At 41.9% G+C, this 25,760-nt stretch overlaps 1 protein-coding gene across 15 annotated transcripts in view; it reads right to left on the bottom strand.

The window, feature by feature from the left end:
- The window catches only part of MCPH1 (microcephalin 1), a 229,824-nt gene that overhangs the window by 143,883 nt on the left and 60,181 nt on the right, over positions 1 to 25,760 (bottom strand). For 9 of the 15 annotated variants that reach the window (XM_038397543.2, XM_038397542.2, XM_043510351.1 and 6 more), the window contains 2 exons: positions 21,345 to 21,382; positions 17,669 to 17,831 (listed from right to left, as the gene is read on the bottom strand). The exons of 2 other annotated variants lie outside the window; for them this stretch is intronic. In XM_038397543.2, the coding sequence (XP_038253471.1) occupies positions 17,669 to 17,831; positions 21,345 to 21,382 (201 nt within the window). Of the gene's footprint in view, positions 1 to 12,657; positions 13,227 to 17,668; positions 17,832 to 21,344; positions 21,383 to 25,760 lie in introns of those variants that run through there. 4 more of the 15 variants (XM_043510357.1, XM_043510358.1, XM_043510353.1 and 1 more) reach the window with 3 other exon arrangements.

The raw sequence follows: 25,760 nt of genomic DNA, 5'->3' as shown, positions 1-25,760 counted from the left end.
AAAACAGCCAGAAATCCATTTGGAAATTCTCTGGGTGGAGAGGGCCTGTGCCCTAAGTCTACTTGCTACTGGAAGGAACAGTCTAAGGGATTTCCTGAATAGTTTTGTCCTCTGCAGGTAGAAGGCAAAAGCTTGTCGGATGTTGAGGGAATGGAGTCAACATTCTTCTGCAGATGTGTGCAGTTTCGGGAAGAAAAGAGGTGGGTGAATAGACTTAATGTGAAACTGGGAAACTACTTTTGGTAAAAATTTTAGATGTAGACTCTATCCTTGTGGAATACTGTAGATGGCAGGTCTTCCATCATAGCTCTGAGTTCACCAACTCTTCTCACTGCGGTGATAGCAAGAAGGAAGGCAACTTTCATCAAAAGGAGGAATATGGAAAAAGGTGCCAGTGGTTCAAATGGGAGCTTTTTTAATACCGAGTGTACCAGGTCCCATCAAGGTGCAATTGTTTGGAGGGGTGGGAAGGTGCAGAGGAAGCCTTTCCAAAATCTAGAAATTAGCAGGAATAAAGGGAGAGTGACCTTCCACAGAAGAATGGAAAGCACAGATCACTACCAGGTGGACTTTCAAAGTGCTGAGGGTGAGGTCCAATGACTGGAAGGATAGAATATAGTCCAGAATGAGAGGAATTGCTGCTGTTTCTGGTTAAACCTCCTTGTGTTATGTCCAAGATAAAAAATGTTTCCACTTAGCCCAGTAACACTGTCTAGTGGAACCCTTCTTACTGTCAGAGAGAACATCTTTCACAGTTGAGGAGCATATCTGTTCTAGCGCAGATGCCCATCCAAATACCACACCCTGGGTGGAGTTTATGTGTATGAGGATGCTTGATCCTGCCATTATACTGGATCAGAAGACTGACGAAGCTCAGGATGGAAATCAGTGGCAGGAGGATATGCACAGGAGATGGGGGAACCAGAATTATCTGGGCCAGAAGGGGGATCAGAATGACATGTCTTATTGGATCTTGTGCAGCATTTAAGGGAGGAGTGGTAGTGGGGGAAAGATGTAGCTGAGTTGGTCTGCCCAGAAGAGCAGACCATCATCCTGGGAGTGGTAGTCGAGGGCTCCCTTGAACAGTATGTGGCCACTTGCTGTTCGCCTGAGAGGCAAATCCTTGGTTGGGCTCCCCAATCACATGAAGCTGTCGTGTAGCACTGTATCATGAAGTTCCCATTAATGGTCGATTGCAAAGTGTGTGCTGAGCAACTCCACAATTACATTTTGTGCCCTCAGAAAATAGACTGAGGAGAGGATGATCCGATGGCTGATAAACCAGTTCCAGAGATTGACTGCCTCTGCACATAGAGTGGCAGATCTCCTTCCCCCTTGTTTGTTGACATAGAATACAGTGTTAGTGTTGTCCAACATGATCAAGACATGATGGGAGCCAAAGAAGAGAAGAAAGGACTCATGTCTTTCTTGCTGCTAGACGTTCTAGCATATTGACGTGCATCCTGGATTTCCAAAACATCCACTTCCTTGCATTGTGTGGTCATCCAGAAGGGTTCCCCAGCCTAACATGGATGTGTCTATTATATTCGTTTTGTCGGGGAATGAGGAAAGAAAGAGGACTTTCACAAGTACATAATATGGGTCTGTCAACCATAGGAGTATTGTACCCTGGCTAGGATCGTCAGCATGCTGTCCATAGGATGTGTGGCAGAGCTCCAACCTTGTCCCTGTGTGTCCCGTGCTTCTAGATGGTTTATGCTAGCCTCAGTGGCTCACTGCGACCCTCCATGTAGCCCTTCTCTCTAGGGCCAGGGTTACAGTCTACTGAACCCTTTTCATCACAAGCCAGCAAGGAGGTTGGTGAAAGAACTCCCACAGTCTCTGTTGTCCGTAGGAGCTTATTTCAGAACAGTTTAGCCCACTGTGCTGACAGAGGCCTGTCTTCCCCTCCCAGGAGGTGCTTCTGTAGTGGCAAGTTGGGGGGAACCCAGGCCCACCCTTTACCCTGGGTTCTGGCCCAGGCACCCTAATGGTAGCAGCTGTTGGCAGCCAACCTTTCACTGCCAGAGTTGCTACATTTCCCTGGGACACTTCCCCACAGCTCTCCTGCTTCTCTCTTCTTCACCCTTACCTTAAGGCTCCCTTACTGATGGCTTAAGGGTGTCTCCATTAACCAGCCCTTCAGCCACTCTTCCTCTCCTCTGGCTCCCTGGCTCTCTTCAGCCTGATTGGAGTGAGCCCTTTTATAGTATCAGAAGGGCCTTAATTAGGTGTTCACATTACCTTAATGGCCTCACCTGACTCTTTGCAGGTTAATTGGAGTCAGGTGTTCTCATTAGCCTGGAGCAGCCCCTGCTCTGGTCAGTCAGAGAACAGAAAACTGCTAATCCAGTGGCCAGTGTATCTGCCTTCTATCACATATCCCTCCCTCTGCTCAACATAAGGGGCTGGGCAGCTTGGGACACCAGACAGCGTACGTGTGATAAGCCATCGGCGTTGCCATGGCGACTCTCTGCTCTGTGCTGTATGCCGAACTGTAAAGGTTGGAGGGATAAAAACCACCTGGTTATCCTTGTGTTCTTTTCCTTGTTCCATTACATCCATTGAAGACGGGCATTGAAGAGGGGCATGGTTGGTCACAATGACAAATCTGCACCCCAGCAGGTAGTAACGCAATGTTTCCATGGCCCATTTTACGGCAAGGCACTCTCTCTCTCTCTACCACTGCGTATTTTTGTTCCCTCAAAAGGAGTTTCCTACTGAGGTAGAGAATTGGGTTGAGAATTCCTCTTCCCCAACCATCTGCGACAGGACGGCCTCTAAGCCCACCTCAAATGTATCTGTCTGTAGGATGAATTCTTTGGTGAAATCTGGGGCTATCAATTCGAGGTTACTACAGAGGGCAGTCCGTAGATCCGCGAATGCTCTCTGTGCTGCGTCAGACGATCTGACTGGATCAGGACTACGGGCCTTCACTAAGTCCACTAGGGGACTTGCCCTTGTGGCAAATTGGGGGATGAAACACCGGTAATACCCCACCACGCCTAGGAATGCTCAGACCTGCTTCTTATGACTCGGCTGTGGCCAATTCTGGATGGCCTCTAACTTATTCAGTTGGGGTTTTACCAGACCTTTTCCTACCACGTAGCCAAGATATATGGCCTCCATGAACCCCATGGCGCACTTAACAGGGTTTGCCATAAGATCAGCTCACCTGAAGGTATCAAGGACTGCCCCCACTTTCTTCAAGTGGGTTTCCCAATATGGGGTATGAATCACCATGTCATCCAAGTAGGCCGCAGCATAACTGGCATGGGGGTGTAATAACTTGTCCATGAGGTGCTGAAAAGTAGTAGGGGCCCCATGTAGTCCAAAAGGGAGGACCGTATATTGGAAGAGACCCTCTGGTGTAGAAAACGCCGACTTTTCCTTTGCATCTTCGGCTAGGGGAATCTGCCAGTACCCCTTTGTCAAGTCTAGGGTTGTCAAGTACCAGGCATTCCCCAGACGGTCCACTAGTTCGTTTATGTGGGGTATAGGATAAGCAAACTGGGATATCTCGTTTAGTCAACGGAAATCATTGCAGAACCTCGTGGTGCCATCAGGTTTGGGCACCAACACTACCGGGCTGGACCACTGACTGTGGGATTCTTCAATGATCCCCATCTCCAGCATTTTCCTGACTTCCACTTTTATTTCCTCCCTTTTGGCTGCTGGCACCCAGTAGGGCCTCATAGTTACTCTGGCCCAGGGTTCATGACGATGCGGTGATATCTCCCAGTTGTGCAACTTTTTCAAGAATACATCTTGATATTGGGCGATCATCTCAGTTACCTCTTTCTTCTGGGCTGTCTTTAGATCGGGAGACACCCTCACTTATTCAAGGTTTTTCTTCCCTCGGTGCAGGTCTTCTTGAACCACTGTGCATGCCTCTCGGGCATCCCAGTGTTTCAGAAGGTTGATGTGGTATATCTGCTGTAGTTTTCGATGTCCCGGTTGTCGCACCTTGTAATTTACTTCCCCTACAGGTTTGACTATTTCATAGGGCCCTTGCCACTGGACCAACAGCTTACTTTTGGCCGTGGGTACCAGTACCATTATTCGGTCACTAGGCTGAAACTGACGAACCTTGGCTTGACGGTTTGTAGTAGGTTCTCTGGGCCTCTTGGGCCTTCTCTAGGTGCTCCCTCTCTATGGGAGTGACCTGGGCTATCCAGTCCCTCATCCGTAGCACATGCTCTATTATGTTCTTCCCCTCACTGGGTTCCTCCTCCCAAATTTCCTTGGCTATGTCCAGGATGCCTCAGCAGCTCAAAGGGGGAGAATCAAGCGGAAGCTTGGGGGACCGGTGGTGAACATGAGGTACAGTAGTAGGTTGTCCCAATCTTTCCCATCCTTGCTTACCACCTTTCTTATCATGGCCTTGAGAGTCCGGTTAAATCTTTCCACCAGACCATCGGTCTGTGGATGATAAACCGAGGTCCGCAGGGTCTGGACATGGAGCAGGGAACAAAGGTCCTTCATCAACTTGAACATGAATACTGTTCCCTGGTCTGTAAGGATTTCTTTTGGTAGCCCTACCAAGGCGAAAATTGCCACTAATTCTTTGGCAATGCTCTTGGAAGCTGTGTTTCGTAAGGGGACAGCTTCCGAGTACCTGATTGCATAGTCTAGGATGACAAGCACATACTGGTGGCCTCGGGTCGTTTTTTTAGCGGCCCAACAAGATCCAAAGTCATCCACTTGAATGGAACTTTGATGATCGTTAGGGGTACCAAAGGAGCTCTTAGATGTGGATGAGGGCTGTGCAGTTGATGTGGGTTAGGAGATTTAGTCCCAGGGCCCCCCCCCCACTCAGGCCTTCCCCTTCCTTCTGGGTTCCCGATTGGTTTTCGGCCTCCCTCTTCTTCCACCTAGGACTTTCCGGGGGTTTGGCCACCCGACCCTCCACAGTCGGGGTCAAGTGTTTGATTCGTGAGGGCCTTCCTTGGGTAGTTGGGTTAAGTCCCTGGCTGTCATCCATCTTTCCACCAATGTGATCATTTTGTTGTAGGTGGATGGATCGTTCTGATATACCCATTTGCGGAGATCTGGCGGCAGTCCCCGCATATAATGGTCCATGACCAAAGTCTCTAAACTCTCCTCTGGGCCGCATGCCTTGGGCCGTAACCACTTCCGAGAAAGGTGTATGAGATCTAATAGTTGGGACCTTGGAAGTTTCTTCTCCCTGTATTTCCACTCCTGGAACCTCTGGGCCCGTACCGCTGCCATTACCCCGATCGTGCTAGGATCTCTGCCCTCAGCCGGGAATAGTCACCGGCATCCTCAGTGGGCAGATGAAAGTAGGCCTTCTGGGCGTCTCCGCACAAAAAAGGGGCGAGAATGCTGGCCCACTGCTCCTGGAGCCACGCCTCACACCGAGCAGTCCTTTCAAATGAAAGGAGATATCATCTTTGGCAGACAACCAGTGGCCCTCAGGGTTTGCATCCCATTGGCCCCCCGGGCCTGGATGGTGAGGATCCTCAGTTGATCCACTACCTCGCACAGGAGGGCTCAATCTTGGGTCGCCTGGCTCATCAGTAATTGGTTGGTTTCCTGCTGTAACCTCATGGACTCCTGTTGCGCCATTGCCTGAGCCCGGGTTACCTCCTGCTGGGCTGCTGTGGCTTGCACCAGCACTCTCACCACCTCCTCTATTGTGGTGCAAACAAACCCCAAAATCCCAGTGCACTTTTTTTTTAAATAAAAAAAAAAAAAAAAACTTTGTTCCACCACGCTCTGAACAATGTCTCTCCCACATCTTACACCAGTTGTGGCAGAGCTCCGACCTTGACCCCGTGGCTCCCGTGCTTCTAGGCGGTTTATGCTAACCTCAATGGCTCACTGCGACCCTCCATGTAGCCCTTCTCTCTCTAGGGCCAGGGTTACAGTCTACTGAACCCTTTTCATCACAAGTCAGCAAGGAGGTTGGTGAGAGAACTCCCACAGTCTCTGTTGTCCCTAGGGGCTTATTTCCAAACAGTTTAGCCTCCTGTCCTGACAGGGGCCTGTCTTCCCCTCCCAGGTGAGGTGGCAGGTTGGGGGAACCCTCTATCCCGGGTTCCGGCCCAGGCACCCTAATGGTAGCAGCTGTTGGCAGCCGACCTTTCACTGCCAGAGTTGCTACATTTCCCTGGGACACTTCCCCACAGCTCTCCTGCTTCTCTCTTCTTCACCCTTACCTTAGGGCTCCCTTACCGATGGCTGAAGGGTGTCTTCATTAACCAGCCCTTCAGCCACACTTCCTCTCCTCTGGCTCCCTGGCTCTCTTCAGCCTGATTGGAGTGAGCCCTTTTATAGTATCAGAAGGGCCTTAATTAGGTGTTCACATTACCTTAATGGCCTCACCTGACTCTCTGCAGGTTAATTGGAGTCAGGTGTTCTCATTAGCCTGGAGCAGCCCCTGCTCTGGTCAGTCAGGAAACAGAAAACTGCTAATCCAGTGGCCAATATATCTACCTTCTACTACTTTGTTGTACCCAACTGGCCTGGGTCTATCACAGATGACAATTCGAAAAGTACATGGAATGTAGCCATGTCTGAATGCAGCAGAGGTGAAGCCTCGGAAAGGGGGTCACCTAAGTGCACGAAGCCATGTGGCCCAGAAGAGACAAGCAAGTCCTGGCTGGTACATAGGGGTTGTTCATGATACAAGCTATAATGATGCTCATTCTCTGAAACCTGTCTTTGGGTAGGTATGCCCATGTTGTGATAGACTTTATAGTAGCCCTGATGAAGTCCAGTGATTGAATGTGTTTGAGGATCAACTTCTCAATGTTGAAGCTGACTCCCAGTGAAGAAAGGAGGCTAAGTAACAGAGAAATTGACAATGAGCTTCCTCATGGGACCTGACAGTTAGGAGCGAGTCATCAAGGGCACGAAAACAAGGAGACACATCCGACATGAGCTGCTACGACTGAAAATACTTTGATGAAGACTCTGGGAGCGGTAGCTACCCTGAAGGAAAGTACCCTGTATTGGAAATGGTTAGCACCCACCATAAACCTGAGAAAACATCTGTCAGCGGGGTGAATATCAACATGGAAGTAAGCATCCTTCATATCGAGAGCCATGAACCACATCCCTTTTTCTAAGGCTGGAGTTATCTCTGCAAGCATGACTATGTGAAACCTGAATTTGCAGATTAAGTGACTGAGGTGGCAGAGATCGAGGATTGCTCTCCAACCTCCCTTTTATTTGGGTCTGAGGAAGTAAATTGAGTAGAACTCAGTTCCTTAATATTCTAGAGGAATGCATTCTATTGCTCCTCATTGTAATAAAGTGTTCCTCTTTCATGACAGTATTCTTGCCCAAGAGTGGTCCCTGAAGGGGGACAGGGAGTGATTATTTATTTATTGAGGATGTAGCATTACAAATTCAATGGTATAGCCATGACAGATGACATTCACACCCATTTCTCCTTTGTTTTTGCACTCCAAGCATGGAAAAAGAATGCTAAACAACCCCCAAAGGGAGTGGGAAGGTCATAAGGTGTTAGGCTCAGTGGTTGGTGGCTCTTGAACTGCATCAAAAATACCTCTTGGGGTTGGGTTTGAGACATGAAGGCCTGTGAGAGGAGGGTGAGGAAGCGAGACCTCTGCACCTTTTGATGTTTGCAAGGGGGTTTGTAAGGTCTCTGTTGGTAAAATTAGGGAGACCTGTACCACTGGATGGACAACAGGTGGTGAAACTTTCATTTTGGGGCAGGAATGAACCAAGCCCTGCAGTCTCTCAGTGTATGTAACGATTATCTGTCTTCTGGTTGAAGAGATGGGATTCATCAAAGGGGAGGTACTTGATGGTGTTCTAATCCTCCCTGGGAAAACTATAAACTTGAAGCCAGGACTCCCTCCACACCATAATAGTTGTAGCCTTGGTTCTGGAAAAGGTATCAGCTGCATCTACTGCAGACTGGAGGGTAGTTCTCGCTATGAGTTTCCCTTCTTCGACATGGGCCTAGAGGCAGACATGATCCCATTGTGACAGTGTAATTCAGGAAATTGTATTTAGCCAATAATGTTAATGGTTAATCCCCTGGAACTGCTGGATCCCATTGTTTATGGCTCTTCTTGTGCCTGTGGGACTTGGAATGTGTTCCATCCCCTTGGGTCATGCTGGTGGAGGGAACATGCATTTTGCTGGACTTTGAGGAAGACTAAGTATCATGCTTATGAGAGTTCTTCCTAATCTCCTGACTAGGCCCCACCATGGGGTCAGTGGTGTTGGTTCTACCCATACCAGAATCAGATGCAGTAGGGGGAGGCACACTCCTCGCTGAATCAGTCCAACGTACATGGAGGGTTCCCTGACCCGAGTCTGAATGCAGTTTCATGGCCACCTCCATAAGATACTTCTGGAGACAAAGTGCCTGGCCTTCTCAGGCATGGCTGAGGAAGGACTGGGAAATACTGCACCTGGCCGTGATGTGAGCTTCTCCCAGGCAGTAGAAGCAGCGTTGGTACAGGGGCAGGAGGAGCAAATTTTGAGGCCTGAAGTTCTGGGCATAGTCCAGTACAGACACGAGGGCTAGGGGAAGGGACCAAAATCCGTGAAATCTACTCAAAAGTGACTTAAAACTATTAACTAGTAAAACTAGGAAAGAAATAAAACTAGTTAAACTACAGTTAAAAATGCAAAAACTATTTACAACTATGCTTTTTAGAACCGTGTCAGACGAGGACACAGAAGGATCCAACCTGGACCATGCAGTGGTTAGAAGTAACTGGAGATGCGGTCAGTCTGCCCTGTGCTTTATTGCCTCGGACAGAAGCACGAGGAGAGTCAGGGGCATGAGCGGACCAATGAACATTATTTTCAAATTCTCTGCAAAAACCCTCCGTGGAGCACAATACGAACTACCACTCAAAGAAGAGCAATACTTTTTATAGTAAGGCAGTTTTAGGAGCTCTTTTGCCCATTTTCTGTTACTAAAAATAACTTTTATGTTTTTAAATGAACTTTTGCAGGCTCTTAATCAGCAAGTATAATATGTGCAGTTCTCAGTCTGAAGGAGCTGCTGATTTTTGGAACATGTCACAACTGTTTGCACGGATTGCTACAGAGGGTGGGGTGAGACCTGCAATGCAAGAGGAAAATTGTATATTGTTGGGCAAGTCAATTTTTCTGCATGTTGGAGAGGATAAACTGCTATTTAATTATATTTTATTCTTGTTGGTAAGTGGGAAGGGAGCCTAGAACACTTGTCTGTAATAACAGACAGCCAAAGAAATAATGTTTACCTTTAAAAAAATATTTGGAAGTTGGATACTGCAACACTGTTTTTTTAGTACAGTTAACAATTATGATCTGTAGCATCCAAAGTTAATGTGTTAAATGACAAAATAAAGAAGTCATTACTGTGTCGAATAATTTGCATGGTCTATTCTTTTAAAAATCATGCCAAATATGTAATAATGCAGTATTGTATTTAGCTTCAACATATGCTGTAATTTTTTTTTCAGATAAGAGATTGTAATGTCTCAAAGTAGAACAAATGATAACATCTAATAAGGAAGCCATTCTTATTTAATATCACTTAAACATAAACATTAAGATATCAGTTAACTTTAGATTTACAGCTTCATTTGACATCATTAATCTGAGATCTATCACTTGAAAAATGTTTGGCAATTCAAATTCAGTTGAGCTGAGAAAATTGTAGTATTTCACACAGCACTTTTAGACATTTCAGATAAATTAAATGAGAATTGGTTCCTCTACAGATAGTACCCAGCAGGAACAGATGTACCATGCACTACAATGTGTGCAGCATGTCAATGCTGTAACCACAAAGATATTTTGACCAAGAGTAAACAGCAACCAATCAAGTAGATTAATAGATAAATCTAATAGATTAGTTAAGTTTGGGTAATTGGCTTTTAAAATGAAATCCAATTTTACAGTTAAACCCTAAATCAATCCTTACAGTAGTTACACAATTTAGTTTAGACACTAATTTTGTTCATCTGAATATAAAATGGATTATATTGTCTGTCTATCATGGTTTTGGACTGAGGGCAAAGTCACAGTATCTAATTTTCTGTTAAAGTAGGAAACTAGATACAGAGTCCATGTACTAGATACAAGTCACAGAGGTAAATAACTTATCTGTCACTGAAACATTCAGAGTTTTCATAAACACAGTAGGCAAGATCTGTCTCTACTAAGTCAATGGGAGTTTTGCCACTGACTTTAATAGAGCCAGGATTTCATCCAATAAGTTTTCAAAACAGCACTCAGAAAACACAACAAAAAGCTACTTCCAAATAGTTTCTGTACAGACAACTGACGTAGGGACATTAGTCCAAGTAATGTTAACAGTATAAAATGAAAGGGACAATTAAATATATTAGCATCTTTGAGTTAATTAGTTTTTGACCTGCTAATAACGCAAAATTTGTTGTACAATAATTATGTTTTTATGTATAAGAAGCTAAAGAAAGTTGCAGAATTACAGAATATATTTGACAGGTTTCAGAGTAGCAGCCGTGTTAGTCTGTATTCGCAAAAAGAAAAGCAGTACTTGTGGCACCTTAGAGACTAACAAATTTATTAGAGCATAAGCTTTCGTGAGCTGTAGCTCACGAAAGCTTATGCTCTAATAAATTTGTTAGTCTCTAAGGTGCCACAAGAATATATTTGAAGTGTTTAAATTATACTAAAAGAGAAAAGTTCCTAATATTTTCATGTATAGTAGAAGTTTAACTTACAAAGCATGTTAAAGCAACACGTGTTTAACACATGTTAAAGAGTGTTTCCTGTATCTGAGTATCTGGCCTAAGATGATTTCTTTGATTATGATTACAGCAAATATGATCCATCTGTTGCAGAAAACCTTTGGCACTTCAGTACTTCCTGTTCCTGAAATCTTCCCAACCTAGCATTTAAGGGATTTTAGTGCATGTTTTTCTTGTCAAAAGTGTTTTGCCCCAGAAGAAAATTCACTGCTTAAGCACTAGTTATGCCATTTATTAGTTTGTACAGCTTCATTTATTACTCATTATTTACTGCTTTATTACTGTCATGTTGTATTATAGCATTGTTAACCAGTAACACACAAAAGCCCACATGGCCATGCTGATTAATGATATGTCTTGCGTTCAGGGTGATGTATGAGGAAATGATGATGTCGTCTAAGCATCTGTCATTATGGAACATACTTAAATGACCAGAAGTAATTTACTGAACATTTAAGAATTTAAGAATGGCCATACTGGGTCAGACCAAAGGTCCATCTAGCTCAGTATCCTATCTTCCGACAGTGGCCAATACCAGATGCCCCAGAGGGAATGAACAGAACAGGTAATCATCAAGTGATCCATCCCATCGCCCATTCCCAGCTTCTGGCAAAGAGAATTATATTCTATAGTTATATTCTAGAATTTGAAACAAAATAACACTGATCTATGTAAAGTAAATTTGTGGTTTCAGTTCCTATTGGGAAACAATCCATATCACACAAAGCATCAGTATCGGCATTCTTACTAGTAATCAATGATTAAGTAATCTAGTGAGTCTAGACTATCAATTGAACCTCCAAAACCTGGTTGAAGCATGTTGGTGGGATAATGTGGAAAATGCACCATGCTGCATCTATTCTCTATATTACATACAAAAAAAATCCACCTGTAGGGGAAAAATAGTATGCCCTCATGTAATCAAAGAATGTATCTCAATACATGTGCACAAGGGGCATGAATTAAAGTTGCTTGGCCAACTGTAAATCTGGCATTCCCCAACATTTGTGTGTGAGATTTTGAAACCTAAATAACGTTCTTTTAACAGATTTTTGCATGGAATTCCTAAAGAAAAGGCACTTCCTTTGCCGAACCTCAATTCCATTGCTGATTTTCAAAGGCCTGTGGCAAACAATGGAGATGTTAAAGCTTCTGAAATAGGTCAAAAGAACCTTTTAATGCAAAGTATTAGGCAACCAAAATATCATTACCAAGTCTCTATAATTAATTCTCTTTTTAAAGCAACTCTATATACTAAAACTAAATGATAAATTATTTCCAGTGTCCAATCTGAAATGTTCTACCACTGAGAGTAGTAATATTAAGATTTAAGTTAAAGCATTTTATGGATTCATTATTTTAGCATTATTGGAAAAGACAGACTATGTTCTGCTTTCTGAATTTCCTCTAACTAATTTTCTACAGTACTCCTTGTGGTCATGGAAGACAGATGAACTTTCATATAAATGTGTATGGCTTCAACTATCTCCTCTCCTCTAATAAGGGTGTTGAGTCATGAATAATTTGGGTGAAATAATGGTAAATTGATGTTGATAAAATTAGAAATGAGACAAAAATGACCTGTTAGATAACAGGTGCCCTAATTAGACTTTTCCTTTTTTGAAATAATTCATTTCAGGGTCTTAGTGACAGATGAAATACTTTATTCAGATCCGTTAGAAAACGGTGTTTATGAACCCTTTGATATGGAGAGTTCCTAGTGACCACTGGCACTTAATGCCTGCAGTTGTGCACACCCCAAAATCTTTTTTTAGTGATTGGATGACAGTTAAAGCAAAATGATATTATAATATTCACAGTTAAAGGAATCTAAATATTAAATAAATTACTGATTAATATTAAACTAAAGTCTGTTATCCTTGCAGTTTAAATTCCTGAGTTACCTGTACCTCTGACTCTCTTGTGGCTTCCTCGAAGCCACCCAAGTTAGGGGGCAGCTGAAGGCCTGACACCTTTCTTAGGATAGAATCCCATGATTCTCTCACTTCAGACCACAGTCTCAGGCAGCAGACTCCTGCAATTCATTGTGTTCACCTCAGCAGATGTAACCTCAGTTCAGCTCTGTTGAACTCTGTTCATTATTCTCTCTAGGGCAATGGCAGAGTTAACCAGTGTCCTGGCAGCTTTCAGAAACAAAGTACTATTTATTCAAAACAAAAATATTAGAGTAAATGCATCTTAAAAACAACAAACAGCTCATACACAGGCTAGCTTACAAGGTGGTCACTCACCTACCACCTGCAGACACTAGTAGGTTCTAAAATAATTCTCTGTCAAGATCCTCTGTCAAGGTCTAGTTCTGCTGCACCGATTTTAATGCATGTCAGTTTCAGATTGTGTCCATGACCCTCTTTCCAGATCAAGGCCGTTATTTTCAAGTCCTTTGTCTGCCAAAGCCTTTGAACTAAGTGTCAAACCCATCTGTGCGCTATTTTTCCAAGGGGGCAAAACTTCAAAAAGACTTGTTACCTGAATTGTTTAAGTAATGGGGATTAGTTCCTGCAGGAAGCATCTGTTATCTGACCCATTAGTCAGGAATACAATCACAAGCAAGCCCACAAAGATACATATAACAAACTTAAAACAATAGTCTTTGCATATATATTCCATGACTCCATAACATCTATCACACTTGCCTATATCCTACTCAACCACAACTCCTACTTACTTCAGTGAGTGTGTTGCCCACACATCAACTCAGTAAAAAAAAAAAAGTGAAGACAGCTTAAAGATTTGGTCCAATAATAATTAAATGAACAAATTAATCCCTAATCTATTCCATTCACTTCACTGGCATTATAGTATGGATAAAGTTGGCCCAGAGGGTAGAATTGTTGAGCTTAATATGATCCTATGTGGATTATTCCTAATCAAGCAATACTTTTGGCTTTGCTCCTAGTTAATGCTCTGTTGGAGCTCTTGACATAGAATATTACAAGAGATGTGCAACTGACATTCGACAAAACAGAGAAATTGACTCTACATAAATATTGTCAACTACACAAAGAGCAGGAAAAAAATTACTAAAATTTGTTTATAATCTTAGTTATTTGAAGCAATTTTCAGATGGAAATATATAAAATTTCATGTTCATTGCATCTTTTAAAGAAAACTGCACCCTATAGAGATACCGTTAAAAAGATATCTTTATGTGAAGTATTAAATTATACAAGACTATGGGTAGGGGTGCTGGAACAATTTTTATAGTGGGTGATACTTAGACCGCACTGAACCAAAACTGGTAAACCCAATAGGTAATGGAAACCACTTCAAGCCAGGCATGTGGCAGCACCCCAAGTTCCAGCACCTATGATTATGGGACAGATTTTTTAAAAGTATTAGGCACTTAAAATCAGCTAGTTGCCTAGTGCAGTGGTTCTCAACCCAGGGTACACAAACCCAGGGGGGTACACAGAAGTCTTCCATGGCGTACATCAACTCGTAGATATTTGGCTAGTTTTACAGCAGGCTACATAAAAAGCACTAGTAAAGTCAGAATAAACTAAAATTTCATAAGACAATGGACTTGTTTATATTGCTCTATATACTATACACTAAATGCAAGTACACCTCTACCCCGACATAATGCGGTCCAATATAACGCAAATTTGGATATAACACAGTAAAGCAGTGCTCTGGGAAGTAGGGCTGCTTTACCTCGTTATATCCAAATTCATGTTACCACAAGTGGTTCCTCTGCGCCCCACCCCCTTACTTGCTGCGCTCCCCCCTCCCCAGCTTGCCTCCGCTCCACCTCCACCTCCTCCCACGAGCAAGCCACAGCTCCGCTTTTTCTCCCTCCCAGGCTTGCTGCGCCAATCAGCTGAAGGGGAGGAGGAGCTGGAAGGAGCTGGAAGGGAGGAGGCAGAGGTGGAGCAGAGGTGAGCTGGGAGTTCCTCTCCCTACCCAAATATAACGCAGTCTCACCTATAAGATAGTAAGATTTTTTGGCTCCCGAGGACCATGTTATATCGGGGTAGAGGTGTACAATATTTATATTCCAATTGATTTATTTTAGAATTATATGGTAAAAATGAGAAAAGCAAGTAATTTTTTAGTAAGAGTGTGCTGTGACACTTCTGTATTTTTAGGTCTGATTTTGTAAGCAAATAGTTTTTAAGTGAGGTGAAACTGGGGGTATCCAAGACAAATCAGATTTCTGAATGGGGTACAGTAGTCTGGAAACATTGAGAGCCACTGGCCTAGTAGGATTTTCAAACACCTATGCACCTAACTCCCATTGATTTCATGGAAGTTAGGTACCTATGCACCTTTGAAAATCCCACTAAGTTCCTATCTGCTGCTTTAGGTGCCTAATTACCTTTAGAAATCTGGCCCTATGACATTGGTCCTCTATTCTTGGTTATAAGGCAACAACATGATTGATATACTTAAAACAATAAAAGCTATTACATTTTAAATTAATATATAAGAATACAAGAAATTGACCAAGAAAGCATATTCAAAGCAATCATTATGCACACCTTCAGATGACATAGTTGTTTGCATACAAGGTTTTCATAAAGCATGGTTTTCCAATCTTCTTGTCTTCCTTTTTGTAGATCATAAAAAGGAAGAAACTGTTTTATCTAAAAATAGATTCCTTTAACAGATGTTTCAATAACACTTTAGAAATACTAAAAAAAAAAACCACAAAAAACAAAAACAAAAAAAAACTTATAATCCTTGTGTATTCAATATTTGCAAAAATAGAGCTACAGTGAAACCCCACTATAATGCAATAATTGGGGTCCAAAAAATTTGATAAATGTGGGGTCGCATTATAGCAGGGTCACGAAAATTTACCATTTCAAGCCCGTCAGTTTAAGTCTTGTAAAAAACAAAAACAACAGTTATCCTAGTGTGTTTTAAACACAAAAGTAGTAATTTAATTACATGTACATGAAAAACATGTGAAATTGACTAAACTAATCATTGCGCAGAGTGCAAAGTCAATCTGGTTGCATGAGTCCATAATTTTAAATTTCGTCACTTCTTAAAAAAAGCTATCTAGTGCGGTCTGCTTATTTCCCGTGGACTGTTGGCTTCTAGCAAAGTCAAGAATGCTTTTGAGTTGGAGGATTTTGACGCTGTCCACATCTTGATTTTCCAGCAACCTCAAACTAAGGTTCTAGGTGCTTTACTGCCTCGGACACTTTTGGTGGGGGAGTTGAGGTGCCATCATCATCGTTGTCATTAGCGCCACTGGTTTCGGGCTCTGGTGGTGCAGTTTCATTCTTCCCGCTGACATTTGCGACAATTTTATCATCTGAGAGGTGTTCATATATGGGGCAGATGTCATCTTCTGAAAATGAGTTGAGGATATCATGATGACTGTGCTCATATTCTCTGAGTGCTTCTTTGGCTAAACGTACGTCGTCTTCAATGAATCTTGTATATTCAGGCTCGTCATTGTTACCATCATCGTGTGTAGATGACAGAAAAGCTGGACCAAGACCCTTTATCCAGCATCGTTCAACACAACGTGCAGAGATAGCATTCCAAGCTTTCCCGCTGAGGTGACAGACTTCCTTCAAATTGAGTGATGCCAGTGATGTGTCAACGGAGGAGTTATCTGCTACCATCCACTTGATCATTTTGCGACGATAGTTTTGCTTAAATACTGATGATGCCTTGGTCCAGTGGCTGGATTTCTGACGTAGTGTTCTTCGGGAGATAAGAGACTTTAATCTTGCAGTCACAACTTGCAAGATTTTCCACTGGAGGGTGGGCAGGGCAATTATCCAGCGGAAGGACAGCTTTTTGCTCCTGCTTGAGTTTTTGCAAATGAGCCCAAACGGATGGCACGAAAGTTTTATGGAACCAGTCTTGAAATATGGAGCTATTCATTCATGCATTCTTGCTATTGGTGTATTCAAAGGGAAGGGCCTTCATATTAACATGATGAAAAATCTGGGAGACCTCGCTTTTCCAATCATCAGAGGTCTGACTTTGTGGCTGCCAGACTTGTTGACGCAAAACAAGAGAGTGACTCGGTCCTTCCTCTGCTTAAAGCCTTCTCATTTGTGACTATCAATCCTGGTTGCGAGGGTGCGATTGGGTAACATTTTAAAGCATAAACCAGTCTCGTCACAGTTGTAAACTTGATCGGCTGTGTAGCAACCTTCCAACAGCAACTTTTTAAGCTCAATTGGGTAGGAATCGGCAGCCTCTTTAACAGCTGAGCGGATTTCCCCAGAAACAAGAACTTGGCTTATAGTGTGTCTTTTCTTGAATCTGTCCAGCCAGCCGTTACTTGCCTTAAATTTGGATTCATTTCCATTGATAAGGCGATCAAATTTCTCTGCTTGAGCTTTCAGAATAGAGCCAGAAATGGGAACTCCTTCTGAGTGAGCCTGGACAAACCATTGGTACAAGGCTGAATCTAGGCTTTCGTCATTAGCAAACTTGACCTTTTTACACTGTAAACCAGTTTCCTCTTCAAGAATGCAGGATAGGCTATGGAGCTTTTCTTCTTTTTTGCTAATTTGCTAATTCCTAGATCTCTAGCAAGCTGAGTTTATTATTTGCCCTTCTTTAGTTGATCCAAGGCATACAATACCTCTTGGGCAGAAAACGACTTGTGGTTGAAAACTGGCATATCCATAATGGAAGAACGCGGTTTATTTATAAAATATCATAAAAAAAGTATTCCAGCAAAACGCGAACAGTATTACGGCCTTAAAGGGGAGCCAATTTATGATTGTGTTATATCCAAATTCACGTTATCGCGGGGCATATTATTGTGAGGTTGAACTGTACATGTTTCAGAACAGAATTCTATTTAACGCAAAAGAATAATGAAGATGCTATTGCTTATGGCAAGATTTTGATAGGGATGTTATATCCTAGCTAATGCTGAACAAACAAACTTGATTTACTTTATTGTGAAATTCATATATCTCTCTTACCCATTCGTAACACACAATCCAGCAGCCCCGGGCAATTCCCAGCATTACATTCAAGGTGCGACGAGGACTCCCTGTAACCACGTGAGTAGTCGTTTCACATACATCATCCGAAAACAAAAAGCCTCCCAGTTTATTCATCACCTGAATTATTGCACACTGCTTCCTGCCAAAACACAGAAGGGGGGCAGAGAATCCACAATCAGTATAACTCAATATTAAATGTTTTATGTATATACCCTAATAGTTACTGTATAAAAAGTAATGTAAAAATTCAGGAAAAACTTTTGCTTAAACAGTTTTCATTGGGAAATTCCAGTTGTCAACCACCTCCAAACATCAGGCAACATTTAGCCTAAATATTAAACTAGGTGTCTCGAACTCAAATGCCTAATTTTAAAGTTTTGTCCCTACTGTCTAGACACCTCAAAACCATCATAAAAATTACTGTATGTTGGTTCAATCACCAGAGCATGAAGCTCACTAGTACTACAAAGTATTGCCACCAGATACAATTCCCATGTAAAATAGCGAATGTCCCCCTGTAACTAGAGTTCTAAGTATATTATCTATGAATATGAACATTGAAGTACAAAAATACGTCATCGTGTGACCACTGAGATCTTGGTATCCCTTGAGGAAAGATGATGTACGAGAACAATTTACTGCTGCAGTACTGTAACCAAAAGCTTGACTCCAATGTCTTTTCTGTCCACAGACCTGACTTCTGGCAGCTTGAGAGGAAGCTCAGAAACACCTCTACTCAAGATCAAGTAATTAAGAAACAGCCTGGAGCAGATTCACCCATCTAGTGCAATGATGATCTTCTCAGGAAAAATAGGCAGAGCTCATAAGTCAATTAATGCCATCTTGTAAGCATGTTCAGGACATCTCTTATAGCTTGTGGGGCATTTTTTTCATTCCGTCCACATTTCTCTCTGCAGAAAAGAAAAGGAGTACTTGTGGCACCTTAGAGACTAACAAATTTATTTGAGCATAAGCTTTCGGTATGCATCCGATGAAGTGAGCTGTAGCTCACGAAAGCTTATGCTCAAATAAATTTGTTAGTCTCTAAGGTGCCACAAGTACTCCTTTTCTTTTTTGCAAATATAGACTAACACGGCTGCTACTCTGAAACCTCTCTGCAGAAAGTAACTCAATAAAAAAAGCTCCCAAAATAAACTGGCTAAAACAAAGAGTGCACAGAACTCTAAGAAGATCCTAAAAGGATTCTTCAGAGAGACAGCAAAAGCTTTTAAAATGAGATTTAAAGAAAACAAATAGCTTAGCAAATTGACTTCCCACTGAAGGAGATGCCAAGTGCAGAACTGTTTTTAAACTTATTTAACTGCCTGAATATACACTTAGGAGCCTAAATTTAGACCCTCATTTGTGATCATCTTAGCCTTACTTATTTGTCACTGGATATATTTATGCTTCCTTTATCCTGCAAAGAGTGTTTTAGTTAGACAGATATTGTGTTTGACGGTCATGGCAACTTTGAACCCACAGGGATGCTGACCCTATCTGGACTATATCTTCAGGGGGTAGGTTTTACACACACAGTTTATCTTGGCTCTTTTTGGTAGCTATATGAGATATGCTCTGGAATGAGAGGAAAGGTCCTACAATATGAATCTGAACTGAAATAGCTCTAAGATCATAGTTTACAATACAAACTAGCCAATTCGCATTTCAATAAACTACAAACCTACTACATGCAGATTTACGGGTTTGTAATTCCGTGAAGCACAATATGGCTAGGTATTGCTGCCGGCCAGTGGATGATGCTATGCTCTTATAAGAGGAAAACAATGTCAAGACACCCACTTATCCCACACCCTATATTTACTTAAATTCCACTGACCCATTTCTATAGCCCTGACTCCTACTCAGGCAGAACAGGCTCTTGGCCGATGGTTTCTCTCTCTCTCTCTCTCTCTCTCTCTCTCGAGGGATGCATTTCCTCCTCTTTCCAGAGGTAGTCTGCCCACCCATATACTGGGTAACACAATCTATAATGTGCTCTCTGAATGCAGTCAGCTCAAAGTTAAAAGACTTTTGAGGGACAAAGTTGGTTACCATTAGCCATATAACTAACGTACCATAACATACACTGAGTGAAATAATACTCAAATATTAAGCAGATTTAGTAATATATATAAAAGGAGGATCCATGCAAGAAGATTACTTTTAATGTGAGAAAGGATGGTTTTGCAATATGGCCATGAGACCTAGGTTATTTTTCCAGCTCTGCCAAGACTTTTTCTGTGTTTTTAGACAAATCACAACCTCCCTGTGCTTCATTTGTCTCATCTGTAACATGGTGATCATATTTACCGACCTTATAGGGGATGTCATGTTGTGCAATTAAATATAAGACTTGTGAAGTGCACTGATGCTCTAAAATGGATAGGTGTTACGTGTCGAGTTTCATGAAGCATAAAGATAACACTAAAAATATATTTTAAGTTTTTCTGCTTCCTGAACTATTTTATAATGAAAGTGGAAAAATTGACAGAAACATGGTTAGAAGCTATCTTTAAAGAAATACTTTAGAAAAGTGCATTTTTAAAGTATTCATCTTTATATAACCATCATGGTTTATCAAATGGTTTCAAACCTGAAACAGACGTGGGTGGCACAAATAACTCATTTTTTTTCCAAAGGAATTTAGCATAAAATATAGGACTTTGTTTTTGTTGGATGATCTTTATTTTGTAGGAGTTTAAGGAGAATAAAAAGTATATGCCAGAAAAATACTAACTCTTCCACAAATATGCAGTGGCATCCGGCTTTTAATGCTTTGTAACCAAGTGTCTAAAAAACCCTAAAAGAAATATTTCTTTAACAGCTATTTATGTAAAAGAAAACATTTAAACTGATGTTTCAGACCGTTCTGATGTTCTTTACAAAAACAATTCAAATATATAAGGACAAAACCAAAGACATGGGTAAAAAGTCCATGCTATTTACTGTATAATCCTCCATTTCCTCCCCAAAACTCCCAATTTATTTCAAATTGAAGTTTTCACTGTAGTTTTATTACCTTTAACTGCTGTATAGCACAAGTATAACGTGCTCTCTCTAGTTCAGTGGCTCGCAACCTTTCCAGACTATTATACCCCGTTCAGGAGTCTGATTTGCCTATTGTACCCCAAGTTTCACCTCACTTAAAAATTATTTGCTTACAAAATCAGATGTAAAAATACAAAAGCGTCACAACACACCATTACCGAAAAATGCTTATTTTCTCATTTTTACCATATAATTCTAAAATATATCAACTGGAATATAAATACTTACATTGGAGTGTATAGTATATTATATAGAACAGTATAAACAAGTCATTGTCTGTGTGAAATTTTAGTTTGTACTGGCCTCGCTTTTTTACTTTTTATGTTGCCTGTTGTAAAACGAGGCAAATATATAGATGAGCTGATGTACCCCTTGCAAGATCTCTGCGTACCCCAAGGGTACACATAACCCAGGTTTAGAACCCATGCTCTAGTCTACAGAATAACTCCATGTATTTAAGCATATGCATGCCAGTCAACAGAAAAAAATATATTTCATGGATAACCTACAAATAAATTTAATTCAGTATGTGAAAGCCAAGGCTGTAAACAAGTTCAAAATTTACACTGAATAGAAAGTCACAAAAATATCTAGTACTTACTCAGAGGACATGCTTGTCATGACTAATGTTCTTGTTGGCTAGAGATTTTAAAAAGGAAGAACAAGAAAACAGTCAAAAATATGAAAAAAACTTTTTCCCACAGAAACTAAGTTGCAAGAGATTCCACTAAAGACACAAAGTAAATCAGGATTAAGACAGTAGTTCACAGGACTGCTACATGTTGCAGGAAATAAGAGCTCTGAACAGATTACATGTCACATGATTCCAAGGACAGTGATGTTCAGGCATATCACAAGTGATGCACTTCGGCATCAGGGAAGGCAACCGCTAAAAACTGCACAAACACTTTCTGCCATCTGCCCTTCTCTGAAGCATAAACAAATGCTCCAATGGCCCCATCCAAATATGTTAACAATCACTTATATGAACAAAAAATTTCTTGGGGGAAAACTTAGAATCTATTATAAAAGGAGGGATAGATCCTTGGAACCCCCTTGTGACAACCATTTGTTAAGATACAACAGTAAAACAAAAGTAATGGTGTCTGGGCAAAAGACGGTGGAAACAAGATGGTTCTGTAATACTAGTTTCAGCTGGTGATAATGATTAATACTTCATTAAAAATTAGTTTATAAAAACTTCAGTCCAATGCCATTGTACAGCTACCATACTTAGAGTTACCTTCAAGCTGGTAATCGATCATTAAAAGAAAATTAGGTATATTACCAAGATACAGAATATATTCATTCTCTTAGCAAGTCTGCTTTTATTTAACATAAAAAATTGTGGCAAAGTACTTATTCATCTTTCTGAAGCATATAGCATCAACCTGTCTACCTAGGAAACAGATATACCTAAAATAAGTTTTCCAAAAACTGAAGGCAAGCAGATCTGCTTAGTACTACATTACATATACTACCCACAGTAACAAAACAGTATGTAATGTTTGTTTGAACATATTTGTCTGATTCATATATTTTTTAAATAAATCTGTGTTCTAGAATTTTTCCTGCAAATCTATTGATCCACAGTGTCTCTTCTAATGTTTCCCCATGCCATTCCACAACCTCAAGTTTGCTGACCCCTCCCCACAACTAATTTCATTTGAATCATGTACATAGTTGAGAATGCTTAAGATACTGTAAATCAGCTTAAAGCTTGTAGCACAGGCTGAAGAGATGGCTGAAAGCCTCACTGCATCTTAGTTATTAATGAATCACAATTAGAGAAAGAACAGACCCACAGTATAAACTCCCCTACCAGTGCAGAATTGTTCTCCATTGTATAGTTAAGTAATTCATCCACTATAAGAAAAGGGGAGTTCCTTGGAATTATTTTACTAGACTAATGGCTTTTACTTTGCAGCAAGAATGCATATGCATTCTTTGATGTGAATGGGTTTTAAATAAACAATTTGGCTTCAGATTATACAGTGAGTTATAACTATCAATGTTGTAAATACATTCACATTTTTCCTTTTGCTTAAACGCTTTGTTCCTATCCTGCGTTAATTAAATATATTATTTTTAAAAGAAATGGGACGAGGACACAGAAAAGCCATTAAAAGACAGTTTTCAGAGTTTGAAATAGACAATAAAAACTTAAAGGAAATTCCAAAGAAGAGAGACTAACCACAGTTCAGCTTTTGGGAAATAAATACACAAACACAGAAATAGAATTTTTAGAAATGTATATATCTGTACATTCAATTTGCGAATAACTGAACGATGAAGGGGTGATCACTAGCAGCCAGCATGGATTTACTAAGAACAGATCACGCCAAACCAGCTTGATTCCCTTCTTTGACAAGGTAATTGTTTTAGTAGATAGGAGGAATGTGGTGGACATAATGTACCTGGACTTCAGCAATGCTTTTGACACAGTCCTTCATGACATTCTGATAAACAAGCTGGAGAAATGTGGGCTTGATGGAACTACCATTGAATGGCCACATAATTGGTTACACAACCTCAAACAAAGAGTCACTGTTAATGGAATGATTACTCTTGGGGGAATTCTGCGCCACTGACAGGGATGCAAAGGGAAACTGCAAGAGCAGTCACACAGCACTCCCTAGCAGCACAGTTACACCATTTCAGGCACCTGGCAGAGAGGTATACCACCACGGGGCTGGGGACACCCCAGCCAATGGCTCCTACCCTGAGCTGGGATCAGCTGGGCTGGAGGAAGGAGAGGACGGGATTTCCTTTTCCCCTGCAAGGAGTGGCTGGGGCTGTATCAAACCCTCCTCCAGAAACCTCCACCAGCTGCAGGAAGCTAGCATCCTCCCCTGCTTCCTGCCCCCATCACTCTTCAGCTGTGGGGAGAGGGGTCACTGTGCAGGGAGCTGCTCTCGCATCCACCCAACCCCCGTGCATCTGGACCTCCCATACCCAGATATCCCCACTAAGCCTCACCCTGTACACACAGAACTCTCCCAGCCCTCCATAACTGAACCACACCCCACTGAACCTCAACCCTGCATCTGGAGCCCCCCTTCACCCAGACTTCCTGCCTTCACACCCCAACCCCTGCACCCAGACCACCCCTCACTGAGCTCCCTGCACTCAAACCCCCACCCTGATGAGCCCCAGCCCCGTACACCACCCTGAGCCCCCACATGAGACCCCCAAGCCAGACCCCCAACTAGATACACCCAGACCACCACTCCATCAAGCTCCACTCTCCCAGCCCTCTCCGCTGAACCCCAACAACTTTTACCTGCAAGTCCCTGCAGAGTCCCATTGCCCCTGCACATGGAACCCCCACAACGAGTCTCTGTGCATCCAGATCCCCCCCACTGAACTGCCTACACCCAAATTGTCCCACACAGAATCCTCTCACCCTACACTTGGATCCCACCATACTGAGCTCCTTCCACAGTTGGATCCTGCCTGGTTGAGCCTGCCTGCCCCACACCTGGTGTAGAGGGGCAGGGCCCCAGGGTGTTTCTGGGACAGGCCTAGGCCTTGTGCTGTGTCAGGGTCAGGTTCAGCCTCACCACTGAGTTTGTGTCCCCAGGGTGGGGAGGCTGCAGGGTAATCTCCAACCTTCGTACAGCCAGTGGACTGTGCTCCCCACTGCCATACTGGAGCCTCTGCATTTATTTATTGACAAATAAAACTTGCAGAATTTTTAATTTTTTGGCACAAAATGCCCTCAGGAGTAAATGATGGCAATTTGGAAGGAGGTCTCAAGTGGGGTTCCACAGGGATCAGTTCTGGATCTGGTGTTATTTAACATCTTTATTAATTATCTGGATGTACGAATAGAGAGCATACTGATCAAATCTGCAGATGAGAAAGCTGGAGAGGGAGGCGCTGCAAACGCTTTGGAGGATAGAGCTAAAATTCAGAGGGATCTTGAGAAATTGGAGAACTGGGCTACAGATGACCAAATGAAATTCAACAAAAGACAAATGTAAGGTGCTACACTTGGGGAAGAAAAAACAAATGCACAAATACAGAATGTGGGATAACTGCTGAGAAGGATCTGGGAGTTGTAGAGGATCACCACCTCAGCACGAGTCAACAATACAATGCTGATTGAAAAAAACAAAAAAACAAAACAAAAAAACCACCAACACAACACAAACAAATGCAGTTTTGGGTTGCATTAACAGAGGCATAGCATGCAAGTCATGGGAGGTGATAGTGTCGCTCTACGTGTTGCTGGTTAGGCTTCAGCTAGAGTACTGTGTCCAATTTCGGTTACCGATTTAGAGAAACTAGAAAAGATCCAGAGGCAAGAAACAAAGTTGATAAAAGGGATGGACTGCAAGCCAAATGAGCAAAGGTTGAAGGAACTGGGTATGTTTACTTTGGAAAGAGGAGATTAAGGGAGGACATGATAGTGGTCTTCAAATACTCAAAAGGCAGCCATTAAAAAGATGAAGAAAAGTTGTTCTCTTGCCAGAGAGCACAGAACAAGAGGCAATGGGTTCAAACTACAGCATAGGAGATTTAGATTACATAAAAAAAAATCCTAATTGTAAGAAAAGTAAGACAATGGAACAGACTGCCTAGGGAAGTCATGGAAGCTCTTTCATTGCAGGTTTTCAAAAAGAGGCTGGATAGCCATCCATCTTGGATGGTTTAGATTCAACAAAACCTCCAACTTGGCAAGAGATTAGTCTAGATTGACCCTTGCATCTGACTTTATGCTTCTACACATATACAGAATCAGGACCAAAAAAATGTGTGTGTTGAAAACACACAAGCGCTAGCCACAGCTATGAAAAATATTTTTGAAAAGATTTATATTTATTATACCTGAGATTTAGGAAACACTGCTGTAAGTTACACATATAATAGTTCAAAAGTAAACAATTATAGAATACGAAAGAAATTAAGCAGTCAAGCATAGAGGAATAACAAAGTAAACAAAAAGAAAAAGTGCAAAAGTGAGGTGGTGTGCTGAAATGGTGGTGATAAATATGAGCTATAGCTGAAGATT

Source organism: Dermochelys coriacea, chromosome 3 (assembly GCF_009764565.3).
Source record: "Dermochelys coriacea isolate rDerCor1 chromosome 3, rDerCor1.pri.v4, whole genome shotgun sequence".
NCBI lineage: Eukaryota > Metazoa > Chordata > Testudines > Dermochelyidae > Dermochelys > Dermochelys coriacea.
The sequence above is the reverse complement of the archived record's forward strand: the minus strand, read 5'-3'. Positions and strand labels throughout refer to the sequence as shown.